The following is a 13,132-nucleotide window of genomic DNA, read 5'->3' as shown; positions in this document are numbered from 1 at the left end:
TGGATGTAATTAATCCGAAAGCACAAGGCAAGTTGAGAAACTGGGCCTCCTGATAATGAATTAGATCTCGGCGGCTGCAGTCACGCACACACACACACACACACACGCCATTCCCTCTACACATGTTCATGTACACAAACATACGCACCCACAGACACCGCAGTGACAAATGGCAGTCGTTAAGGCTGTCAAAAAGAGCCGTTTAATTAAACTTGGAGGACCTGAACAAGTTGGAGAGAAAGAGGAAGGAAGGTACTGAGGTTGTGTTTGTTTGCTGGATCTCAGCTCTTGAGAGAAGAGGTGTGTGACAGCCTTAATTTCCTGCTCTTGCTGTTTGATGTATAAGGCGGACCGAATGACATGGCATGCCGGATGAGGACATACAGGCGTGTGAAGGAGTGAGTGAGGACTGTAGCCTGAGTTTGAGTGCCAAAGTGTGTTTGTGTGAGCATAGAGAAGGTGTTCTTTCTATAAAAATGTTTACAATTTCTTCTGTTGCTCTGTGGTGGATTTCTACGCTCACGCTCGATCAGACAGTATATATGCTGTCACATCCATCATTATGGTGTCATTAACTCGATTCACTTCTTCTCATCAGTGTGCTGAGGTCCCTCTAAATACAAACTCAGGAACACTGATGGTTTTGTATGGAAAACTTGGTACAAACCTGTCTGTGTAAAAGTCACGATGTCAACATTAAATTCTGCTTCAAAGTACGACCAGACATTCTGATTTCTTAATTTTTCCATGACTTGCCTCCAGAATTTGCTCAGAGGATAAATGAGACATTCGACTATCAGACAAGCTGATTTCAGCCCAGATGTGAAGTCCGTGGCGCCTAAGTTTGACATGTTGTAGAGATCCCTTTCTCGAAAAACAACCTTCGATTTTGATATTTGCTTCTCCCCTCAGTCTCATGACAAGTAGTGGGAGTCATGTTGAATGTTTTGCCACTCAGGGGTGTGTCCTGATCTTATCTGCATGGAACACTTCAAAGATCCACATTTTTGTCCAATCAGATTTAAGGTAGCACCATTCAGCTCCATAGAGATGTCCTAATACGGCCCTGTCCTGCTTCAAATGGACAAAATGGCAGCAATCAAATGTCAAACTCCAGACTGGAAAACAGTGATTTAGTAACGCGTACTGTTCGTAGCTCATATAGAGTCCAGGTTTTATACACAAATGCTGTCACTCTCATTTGAGTTTTGAGCTTTTAATGAACACAAATGTTCTTTTTGTGTGATAAAGAAAGACAGATTCATTGCAGTCATAATTACCTGAGAAGAAAACGTGATGAGGGATGAACACAGCTGCAGCCCTTCCTCAGATAGAACCTAAAAGCCAGAAACAAGAGGAAACCATATATGCACACACACAAACATTTGTTTCTTAGAACTTTTACAAAAAAAATAAAAAAAATTTAACACACAGAATCACACACACACACACATATATATATATATATATATAGAGAGAGAGAGCGAGAGAGAGAGAGAGAGAGAGAGAGAAATGTTCTTTCTATTCTGTCTTTTATTTCTCTAAAGTTCTTTATGCGCTTGCTGTAGTTTTGCCCTGTTTTTAACTTGTCCTTTATTGCGTTAAACTCAAATTATTATTATTATTATTATTTTATAATATATATTATAATAAATATTATTGATTCTACAAATGACAGCATAATAATAATAATAATAATAATAATAATAATAATAATAATAATAATAATAATGCAGTAGGATACGGCCCATCAACAAACCTCATCCCTTTGTGTGTCAGAGAACTCCAGTAAGCTTCTACACTAAAAACTCAACCTCCTTTATACAAACTTACGAAATCTGTAAAAGTGCAGTGTATGAACGGCTGCATTTACTAAGTTATTGATCTGCCAGCCTGGTTTATTTTTGCTTCGGTGAAAGAACAGATGCATTCATCTACAACTTCAATAAAGTGGAGGAGAAAAGAAAGTATGGGGAGGGAAGCAGAAGAGATGTGGATGCTCATACCTCAGCCTGATGAAAAAGATCCAGCGTTGTCTTCAACAGCCCCTCCCCTCTGGGGGAATCAATAAGTAAAATTATGAAGAGAAACACGGACAGGGACAGACTACATCAACAAAAATAATCTTCCTGTCAGAATAGCTCACAGTCATGTCAGTTTTGTCAGGTTAATATGTCATGTCAGTTTTGTCTGGTCTATCAATATTTAGAAAGCATACACAATTATGCTTTGTAAATATTGATAGTAGGGGGGAGGGGGGCCTGAGAATCTCATTAACACTAAGCTTCTAAAGAGATTCGTGAGGATGCTTAAGAGGCTTACATTGCTGAGCTTTGAAATAAATGCAACAGTTCAGCAAGCTGGAAATATGAACTAGCAGTGTGTGCTGCCAGCGTGCTACCTGGTGAACAGGTACATGTTGTAGGCCATGCTGGCGAGGCTCTGACTCTGCCGGACTATCTCGTTTTCCTGCTCCTCCCATTTTTCCACCTCTGTGTCCACGTCTGACGACAGCAGACGGAGCTCCAGGCCCAATTTGGCCATGCTGGTCTGCTCCTGCGCCCACAGAGATGCACAGAATAATTCTCAGAGATTAAGGCTGAAGCGTGCTGGATATTGTTGCCGAGATGCAGATGAACAAACAGGGTTCGTTTCATTTGTCTGCACCCTTCAAAGGCCTTTGCTCAGCGTAGTCCTGCTTCCCGTGGTGGCAAAGCGCAGGAAAAGTGCAGCCAAGCAAAAATCGCAGCATATTACCACTCAAACATCATCAATCCTCCAGCGGAGTGACACAAAGTTTCCTGAAGATGAATACGTTGCTGCCAGAATGTGCTACACGGGGTGATGTGATTAATTGTGCTGAAAGCCAGGACAGCTCACGGTGCACACTACCTCTGCATCCAGCTTGACAGCCTTGGCAGTCTTAAGGTTAGCTGAGTGTTTCTGCAGGAACAAACCAGTGTTATTAATGAGAATACCACAGTACAAAGCATTTTTATCAGTGAGACAGTGATGATGGATTGTGTGATACACACCCCAGGTCTTGGAAGTGACAAATAGGGTTTTTTGTCACCTAGGAGAAGAAAGTTTTAGTGATTATATGAATATTGAAGAGGAAAAAAAAACATTAAATCGCTGTGCAATATGCTTTAAAGGCAACTTAACATTTGAATGACTGGGATATTGATATTTTTTAAAGAATTTCAGAGGCAGTTATGGTTATTGGGTGATCATTGAGAGGAAACGGTTTTGTGTTTATTGTCGTGTGCTTTTGTTCTTTATGAGGCACGCTTTACTTCCATCATTTACAGGGATGATTAACTCTGTTGTCATGTCAATGAGGACAGATTAAGAGCAATAAAGAAGGAACTATTAAATGATCCCTTCTTTAGAGTTCTTAAAAAATTTAAAACAGATGTTGTAAGCTTTACGGGGAATACAGCAGTCTGGTGGAGCACTGGACTTCATGTACAAGTCGCACACTGAACACACACTGAGCAGCTCATTTCTACCCATATTGTGAAGAACTCTTTTCTTCCCAAATGAAATGTAATCTAAGTTAGATAAAGACCCATTCTCAGAAAAAAAAAAATCCACTCAGTATAGAGCTGCTAAGAGATAAACACAAGCAAAAAAAAACAACCTCCCTGACGGAAGTAACAGTGCAAAGTTACTCTCCATTATTCAACAACTCAGTATGTGTCCGTGGGAAAATAAAACTAAATACCAATATACATATTTGAGTTTCTATACATGTTGTTCCTAACTTCTGTCAGCGAGGATACAAGGCTGTCCCTGACTTGGACTCTTGAGGTTACCGCAACAATGAGAGAATAGCGAAAAGTAGAGCAGAGGAGGAATGAATGCGTGTTCAGTGGCACCGTTAGTCCCTTCAGATGGTCAGTGATGATTCATTTTTAAAAGACATGTTCACGCTGCCTGCCTTGCTTCAACTCTGACTCTCATTTCTGCTGCTGAAATGTTCAAGGACAGTGCATTTCATCAAGGCTTTATTAGAGACTTTCATTCTTCTAGGCTAAAATGCAATCATTCTGGGAACTCATCAGCTCCAGTCTGATAACTCAGCCTCGATGGACAACAGCCAGTGTGTTTTTTATGTAGCGAGCAGATATACAAGACAAATACTAATTAAAAGCTAGATTGTTATCAGTCGATGGATGAGGGGTTTAGGGTCGTCTTCCGGTCAACGTATCAAATCTCTTCTGTTCAGATTGTTGAACTGAAGGCAACAATCCAGACAGCTAAATCGTGACTGGATCAAATTATCTGGACTTAAAACAAAAAAAGAGCTTCATGTTCCCAAATCTACACAGATATCTGTTCAGTACTGCAACATTATAGACGTTATATTTCCCTGCGTTCATGTGTGTAACATCAACTTTCAGGCACCTCGCCTCCCTTCAAAGACGTCATTAATCTCCCTTAGCAGCAGAGCCATGTCACAGAGCTGCGACTCCCAGGCCTCACAGAACACTTCCAGGTTCTCCTTTGCGATCTTACTGGACGGGTGGAGGGCTAGCGTCTGGGCGGCTGAGATGATCTGAGCAATGGGGTGAAATATTGTCACAAAAAAAGATTAGATTTGTCTCTTTGCATAGAGAAAAAAGTACAGAAACAAAAGAGAAAATGTAGAATTTCTACTCTTTGGTGGTTTTCGGTTCAACGTATGTCACAGTTTTAAACCCTTGTGATGAAATCTGGTACCAAAATATAATAGAAAAAAGACAAACATGACTGAAAGAAAGGGCACAAATATGCGTACATGTATACATCTCCTGTGTCCGTCCACCACAGTGTAGTATGTAATTGGCAATTACCCTCTGGGCCCCGACTTGGGCAGGCACAGAGCTATCGCCACCATCATCCGGTACTGCACTGTCATTGATTGGCTGACCTCTGAACTTGGGAGTGGAATCATTACTGCGGAGTCATGCGGGGCCTGACATTAGAGCCGCAGGATGGGAACATTCTACGCTGCTAGATAATTATTGGCACGAATGATTTCCAAGAGCAAATATAATTAGATCTGAGATGGAGGACTAGGTAGACAGCATGTTCTCAGACAGTCTAAATGGATGCTGGGTGTAGGAGGTGCGCAGTGCAGACAGGAAGGAAGTTGGCTCTTTTCCATCTCACTGAATCTTACTAAAATATTAGTCATGTGTGATTTTATTTGTGAACCACTGGGAGACCAGTATAAGTGTGCTGGTGTGTAATAAATGTGATGATGGAACTGAAATGGTGTGAATGGTTTGGTATGAACCAAAGTCTGCTCATGTGTGAACTTTATGTGGTTTGTCAAGCTTCCTCCCACAAAGCATCCAAGGTTAACTGATTCTAAACCGACTGTAGATGTGAGCATTACGAGCTGCTTGGTTCATTTGTCTCTGTGTTACCCCTATGGTGGACTGATAACCCGCCTGATGTACCCTGCTTCTTCCCATAAGACAGCTGGAGCCTGATCCAAACCCCCCCACCCTGAGCACGCTACAGTGGGCATGAAAAATAAATGAATGACTGGTGAATAATTTGCCACAAGTACCAAAATTTTGAGTTACTCGTGATTATTTTGCATTTTTTTTAGGAGGAGACAGATGACTAAAAAGGTTGAGGTGTGTGAGATGACACATGAACTGGACTGAAACTCAGCACCAGCAGATCTTATAGATGGACCAATCCTCCCCAGGGCCTGAACTTTAACTTAACTGAAGCAGCATAGAGAACGTTTCCTGAAGAAAAACCAAAGAACTTTCAAGAAAGCTTGCCTAAGAGGTTAAAGAACATGAACAGCAGGTGTTCATATCAAATATATCATATCAACGTGCTTGATAAAAAACAAAGAAGCTATAAAGACATTCAGTATGTTACCTGTGGACCTATAACATGGAAAGTCTCCTCGGCATGTATACAGGTGATTTCCAAAGGTTCCGTCCCCGACACATGGCACAACAGTCGGCATGTCTGAAAACAGAAAAAAAACCTGCCTGAGCTCTCCTTTTTCTTCTTTCCCCTTTCCATTCACCAACATCAAGTAGCGTACACTCACATTAATAACTAACTGACTTCATGCCAATTTTTCTTAGTTGCTCTGATGTATTAGTGGGACAGATAAATATCAACTGAATGAAACTAATTCAGATAAGCTGTGTGTTAGCGTTCTGCTAGCCTTCTTGTGTCTTGTGCACCTGACCATCTTCACCTCGACCAGCTGCTCCTTCTGCTCGGTGAGCGTGTGTGAATACTCGGCCACTGCCTCCAGGTTCCCCTCAGCACCTGCAGCTTTCAGAGCCCTCAGAGGCAGCTGTTCCCCATGAACCTTCAGCAAGTCTGCGGCTCGGCCCACTGCCACCTTATGGAGCTGAGGGAGGAAAACAGCAGGATGAGGTGACAAGGAGAGGGGGACAAACAAATATGAGTGGCAGACAGTAAGCTGGCTTGAAATATAAAAGAAAAACAATGATGACAGTGAGCTGAAAGACAGGAGCAGGCAACCTGAAGTGATGGAAATAATACAAGTCAGAGGGGAGCTGCAGAGGTGACACGGCTCATGAGAAACACTTAAGTCACGTCTCAGTTACTTTAACTCAGACGCAGAGACGGGATCTCGCTCACCTCGCGTTTCAGGTCATTGATGCTCTGGCATGTCTTCAGGATGGTCAGCTCCATGTCCTCCGTGGCCTCTTTGGCATGGACGGACTGCTGCTCCAATGACAGCAGGGAAAAAGAAGCAGCGTGTCACAAAGTACAATAAAAACACTTGATCCTACATATGACAGAGTGTGGAAAACACTCCTGAAAAAATTAAACTGAAATGTCAATTCAGTGTCTTAACCGTTTAACTTTGACACAAACAAAAAGGCCAGAGTGAAATATTTCTCTGCGTTTTTCTGTTTGCTTTGGACAAGAATAAACAGAATAAATGTTATTTTTTAGCAAATGGTTGAGATGGTAAAAAGAAGAAGTTAGTAATAATGTAACAACAGTGAAATAGTTGAATTTTTTTTATTATATTATTATAGTCTATATTTTTTATTATTAAATATACATTATTTTACAGAAATTCATCAAATTCACTGCAAATTTACCTCTACCAAAGAGTAAACCAGGACACTAAAGGGTTAATAGCATGATGCGATGCTTATGAGGCACTGTGTTATGATAAATGACAAGACAAAGTGCAACAAAATCAAAAATAATTTGATTTCATAATATAACTGTAATATTGCAATCAAGCTGTGGCTAAAACCAATACATCTTAGGAAAAAGTATGTACTGATCTATACGGAAAGTATATTTACAAATGCCCCCCCCCCCCCCCCCCCCCCCCCCGTTTCCAAATCCTGCAGTGCTCAGTTTCTTTTCCAGTATTCACATGACCTTCAACTGCATTGACCATATGAGAAATAACTGTACCATTATACAGCTGCAGCCTCTGTTTTGCAGTCTTTGGCAGAAGTTTACGATGAAAAGAAGCTGCAGCATAAAGGTTTTTGTTTCATTAGTCCGTCACTTTAAAAGGCCAAGGAGACTGCTGAAAAGAAGGGAACAATGTGTGCTGTTTACCTGTCGGCTGAATGGGCCTTGGTAAAAACCCGATTCAGGTGGGTTATTATTATTATTATTATTATTATTATTATTATTATTATTATTATTATTATTATTATTATTATTATTATTATGCTATGTTCTTTCAGGAGGTGTGTGAGAAAATAAAGGGAGGAGGTTAATGAAGAATATGTGCAAGATGTTGTGTCTCTGATATATTCAAATGGCTAAGCAATGTGCTGTTTGTATCTTGTCTTACTGTTTGCTAGACACACTGTATCAGCACTGCAAGAGCTGATAAAAAATGAATTATTAGTGAAACAGCAGCAATATGCAAAGCTCTGCTGCAGTTGTTGTTAACAGCAGGGAAATATGTTGCTGTAACAAGACGTTTAGCAGCAGACAGGACTTCTCTGACCATTCCATTGGTGTTCGGAAATATGCACTTAGCTGGGGCTTGATTCAGAAAAATCAGCAAAGTCTGAGAGATGCTTAAATCTGACTCTGCTTGGCAAGTGTGTTACAGATAGTACAAAGAAAATCTCTAGAAATTCCTTATACAGGTTTTATATGATTACATGTGAACATAGATGCAATCTAACCCTGCCTGCCTGCACAAACATACCGCCTCAACCCAGGCGTGCACCAGCTGCTGGGTGTCCTGGCGAGCCAGCTGGCACAGGCCTAAGATGGCCTGACGCTGCTCGTGACTGGTGTAGGCCGAATCGGTGAAGTCCTCCGTCCGCTCAACTAGGGCTTCCAGCTGGCTGGAAATGCTCTGTGGTGTCAAGGAGTACAGGTTCTCCCGCAGGCACTCCACGTTAGACTGCAGGAGGAGGAGGGGGAGGAGGTGGGGGGGATTCAAGCAGCAGCACAGACAAATAAGAAAGAAATGAGTTGTATTCTCACAGTTTGTAAATAAATTTCTTGATAGAAACTGCAAAAAAAATCAATTATCACACACATGCCATTGTTACAAAACACACAAAAAATAAACATCAGACCAGGTTTAAGACTCACTTATGACTTATGATGCAAAGTAAATTCAGCAAGTAGCAATTCAAGTAAACCAACATGAAAGCTGATGGAATTTTCCTCTTTTTTTCCTTCTCTGTTATCAACAGAGCAGCTTTAAAGAGAATTGAAGGTCTCTGCTTATGAGCTGTGTAATGACCAGTTTACATAAGCTTTTACTAAAAAATGTGGTGAGGCATTTATTAAAAGCAACAATCATCTCTGGGCCGCGCATTAAAACGCTTTCTTCTTTTTCTCCCAGTGGAGGAGATGCCCTCAAAGTGTTTTTACAAGGCTTCGTTTCTTTCATCTTCCGGCGTACAAGACTGAAAGAGTAGGTTAGGAAGAGTGATGCAGGTTTAATGGTGACTCACACATCTTGTAATACAACAATATTACATAAGACGCTCTGTATGCTGACGATCTGAGTCCCATCTGAAGCTGCAAAACAGTCGATTCTGCAACCACATACCACAAGGTTTGTAGTTTGCAAGCAGTTCAGAGTGTTTTATGACATCGTGCAAAATAGGATCATGACATAATATTATGGGGCAACACATCAGACGTGCACCGTAAACCTCACACATTTACCACTAAATGCATCGGCACCTCTGGTGTATTTTATTTGTAAACCTACTTTAAAGTCTTTGATGCCGTTGTAGATGCTAGCAGGAAGGATTTTATTCTCTCCGCAGCTCCGTGCCTCAGTCACTATCTCGATGACCTGCTCCAGGGCACAGCGCATGCGGTGGAACACTGCGTCTTTGTTGATCCTCGCTGACTCACAATCTGGGTGCCTCAGGCAAGTCTGCGGAGGGAATTCAATGTGAAATGTCAAAGCTAGTAACTTCTTTCACTTATTTCAGTTTATTCATGATTTTTCCCCCCCTTATTCTCCTTTATGATAACATGCCTTCAACTGAAATACTAACATTGATCCAGGCATGTTTGGAACCTTGAAGTAAAAAAAAAAAAAAAACCTACAAAACAACCTTAGACAGCATTAAATCTTTAATGTGATTAAATCTTTGTGATTAAATCTAAATTAAATCTTTAATGTGACCATGATCCGTGACCATGATCCGTAACCCTGAAGGTGGAGCACTGGCGCAACAGTGGCTTACCTTGGAGGCTGTGAGGAGCATCATGGTGCATTTCTCCAGCACTGCTCTGGCAGCTGCCATCCTGGCTTTCTTCTTCTCATCCTTCAAATCCTAAAGCACAAACATGCAGGTACATAGCAAATGCAGCTGATGTCTTTGCTTAAGTTATAACTTCCTACTACTACCACCGTGTCTGAGGGGTATAAAGCATAAAAATGCAAGTTTAGACACAAAAAACCACTTCATAGATGGAAGATAACAACATAACAAAATAAATTTAAAAAAAAAATAGAAGATGACAATATAATGAAAAAGAGGATACCCTTTTTGTGTAACAAACATGTAACTATTCCCTACAGAAATATACAGCTTGAATTCTGTAGCGTTAGGATTTGCACAAGAAAAAGCAGCTGAATCAACTCCTCTCCAGGCACTTTGCCATAGATTACAAAGACGATGTGATTATCTGTCATTATTTCTGCCTCTGTGCTCGCTCGGTTTCATGATGTAACGACGGCACCTCTTCTAAGAAAAATATATATGCGTGTGTTTGTGCGCGTGTGTATATACACATACATATATATTAATTTATATATATTTGTGTGTGTGTTTGTGTGTGCATGCGTGCTTTGGAGTGCAAAACAACAAAACAAATATTTAAATAAAGATAAAGAGAGCAGACTGGCAAATGAGGAGACGGAAAATTAGTAGCAACGAGAACAATGGAAAGAGACGTGATGCGTGTGTCAAAACGATGAATTGTAGAGAAGTGGTCGACCCCCTAAACAGATATCGCAACGCCTGGACTTCACACCAACTCCTGCAGGCAACACGTGTTAGCTGCAGGGACTGAATGAATGCATCAAAGTGGGATTAGCAGTCCTTCACAGAACAAAGTTTGACCCATTCTCTCCCCTTTTCCCCGAAAGTTAGGAGTGTTTTTCTGATGCTTCAAGCGGCAGTTTTTATCTTGCTACTTTTGCTGCAATATGGCTGCAACATTGCAGAGAGAATAGATTGCTGAGAGCAGAGTTATCAACACAGAATCATGATGTAAACAGTCTTTGGGGAGCATGAGCTAGAGCTGACCTGTGCATTTCTTCTATGGCTGGGTGAAACACATAGTTACTTGTAGGGGAGAGGAGTAAGGAAACATGGCTGAACCGAGAAAAAAAATCTGATCATTTAAATCATTAAGACTTTTTTTCAGGAGGTGGAAATTTCAGATGCTTGACTTACTGATTGGATCTGAATTTTTTTTTAACTTTATCTTATAACTGCAGGTTTTAAAGCATAATTTCACTACGTGCTTCGCCATTCTGTTTTATTAAAATCATTCTTAGACAACATCTACATAAATTAGCAAATAATTGTTTCCAGGGTTGACCAAACAAAGAGTTAAATCACAGCTTGCATTTGCAGCATTTAAAGGAATTAACTGAACGTTTTTAATGCAGACTTTCGAAGGCTGTTTCTACACATGCCACTCACGTTCTGTCTGTCTCCTGTGAGGTGAGCAAACTCCACCATCTCGTTGCCAAACTGGCTGAAAATCTGAACAAATTCCTGGAAGGTGCTGACTCTTTCCAGGTGGTCGAGGGTTACCAGAACCTGCAACAGGGTAAGAAGACCGGAACAGAACAATGAGCATCCTTTAAAAACCTCACATCCAAAGAAAAATACTAACCTTGGAGCAAAACCAAGAGTAAATAAAAGTTTCCAGACTGGTGATGTACACATTTTTCACTTACCTTTCAGCTTCTTGAGTTCATCCTCCAGCATCATTTGCTTTATTTGTTATTTTGTAAATAATATCCTAAGTAAAGCTCTCAGAGTAAACAGACTTTAAGCTGCATTTCAGTTAATAATAGTCTATGTAGCTGCAAATTTAGCTGCTGAGGATAAGATAGCTGGCAGCACTGACGCAACAGCTTTTGTTTGTGCTGTACAAAGAAGAGGAGGAGGTCTAATTGTGTTTGCCAGTAATGGAGAACAGGGGGCTGTGGACTGTCTATCCAAACAAGGCTCAGTAGTCATGATTAAGGGCCTTGTTTCCATTCTTGGCTTGAAGCTACATCCATATCCCGCTATCTGGCTAAGAGCTTAACCAGGTATGAATCAGAGAGAGTCTCTGGCTGTGTGTCTTCATGTGTTTGCTGAAAGCACAGTGCTGCTTCCCTTCAATAACAACCAGAGGACTCTTGTCAGATGGCTCATCTGTTAGGAAATGCAACATAGAGTTTCCGTGTGTGTGTGTGGAGGAGAGCTTACACACGTGGTACAAAGTAAAATACGCACGTTTTGTGGTGCCTCACCTTGTTGCGGGATGTGATGATCTGTTTGATAACGATGCGATCAGCAAGGACCAGCACTTTAGTGACAGAGGACAGGAGCAAACGGGCAGCCTTCACCATCCCTGTCCTTTCACTGAACACTGTGACACGCTCGTCTGACTGGGACGGCACGGGCGATCCCACGTCAGTCAGCTGGGCTATGGCGTCGCCTGCAAGAAATGATAAAAAGGTACAGTTAGGACTCAGTGCGCGATAATCAATATAATCTGGTTTAATTAAAAGCTACTTTCTGTGTATTATTGGGTATAGATTGGGATGTGTGTATTTGTTCTTTCTCTTCCAATCTGATTTCTACATGTTACAGTAAATAATATGTAAGACTTCTTTCAGGCCTTCTTTCATACCAAAAAGGTGAAATTTAAGACCAGCTTCACAGCTGCACAAACTATCATGAAATAATTTTTAATGACACGAAAAAGGAAAACATATCTGCGGTAGTTCTCCACTTACAGAAATGTCCTTGTGCTGATAAGGAAAAGTACTGAAATTCATCGAATTGTTTACATTGTTTGTGACATTCTGAATATGTTTCAATTTAAGACTTTTTTTTTTAGTAAAGAACTGAAGACATTTCAATCTGCTTAAACTCTGACATCACCCACGTAATGCTTCCAGTAGGTAATCATGTCAAATACTCTGAAACCGAATTTAGCCAAAGAAAAATAAACTAAACTTTTAAGACACTTTCTTGTTAAGTGGGCTTATTGAAAAGAAAAAAAGCTCCATATTTATTTGGCTAATGTGACAGCCTTTGTGTGAGAATTCATATGTGGGCTGCAATGCAGTGGAGCACAAACGTAATTTGTGGTACAGAGGAACTTGACAGCCCTCATTGCTGCACCAACTCAATTGGGCTCACAGGGATCAAAGATAACTTTGAAGATGGAAACTTAAATGAAACTTTCAACCCTTCATTACTATGGCTATGCTCTGGGACAGTTTCTGTGTCATTATGTACCCTTTTGTTTTGTTGTTCTTAAAAATGTATGCCATAGAGAATAGTGTGTGGCCCAGACTTGGAAATGTAAAAAAAAAAAAAAAAAAAAAGGGATGACAGGGTACCTTTGAAATGATTTAGAGCTTTATAAGTGACCA

General features: G+C 40.7%; 1 protein-coding gene across 1 annotated transcript in view; it reads right to left on the bottom strand.

The window, feature by feature from the left end:
• ctnnal1 (catenin (cadherin-associated protein), alpha-like 1) overlaps positions 1 to 13,132 on the bottom strand; it is a 54,613-nt gene that overhangs the window by 3,187 nt on the left and 38,294 nt on the right. Inside the window, exons 3-16 of the mRNA XM_079258475.1 lie at positions 11,999 to 12,186; positions 11,175 to 11,294; positions 9,705 to 9,794; positions 9,218 to 9,388; positions 8,192 to 8,392; positions 6,634 to 6,720; positions 6,221 to 6,379; positions 5,890 to 5,982; positions 4,411 to 4,561; positions 3,036 to 3,073; positions 2,893 to 2,943; positions 2,402 to 2,556; positions 2,007 to 2,055; positions 1,281 to 1,337 (exon numbers count right to left, since the gene is read on the bottom strand). Of these exons, the coding sequence (XP_079114601.1) occupies positions 1,281 to 1,337; positions 2,007 to 2,055; positions 2,402 to 2,556; positions 2,893 to 2,943; positions 3,036 to 3,073; positions 4,411 to 4,561; positions 5,890 to 5,982; positions 6,221 to 6,379; positions 6,634 to 6,720; positions 8,192 to 8,392; positions 9,218 to 9,388; positions 9,705 to 9,794; positions 11,175 to 11,294; positions 11,999 to 12,186 (1,610 nt within the window). The remainder of the gene's footprint in view (positions 1 to 1,280; positions 1,338 to 2,006; positions 2,056 to 2,401; positions 2,557 to 2,892; positions 2,944 to 3,035; positions 3,074 to 4,410; positions 4,562 to 5,889; positions 5,983 to 6,220; positions 6,380 to 6,633; positions 6,721 to 8,191; positions 8,393 to 9,217; positions 9,389 to 9,704; positions 9,795 to 11,174; positions 11,295 to 11,998; positions 12,187 to 13,132) is intronic.

The sequence above is a fragment of the Telmatherina bonti genome, assembly GCF_933228915.1.
Source record: "Telmatherina bonti genome assembly, chromosome: 19".
In the NCBI taxonomy this organism is placed as follows: domain Eukaryota; kingdom Metazoa; phylum Chordata; class Actinopteri; order Atheriniformes; family Telmatherinidae; genus Telmatherina; species Telmatherina bonti.
Note: the sequence above shows the minus strand (reverse complement) of the source record. Positions and strands in the feature narration are given on the sequence as shown.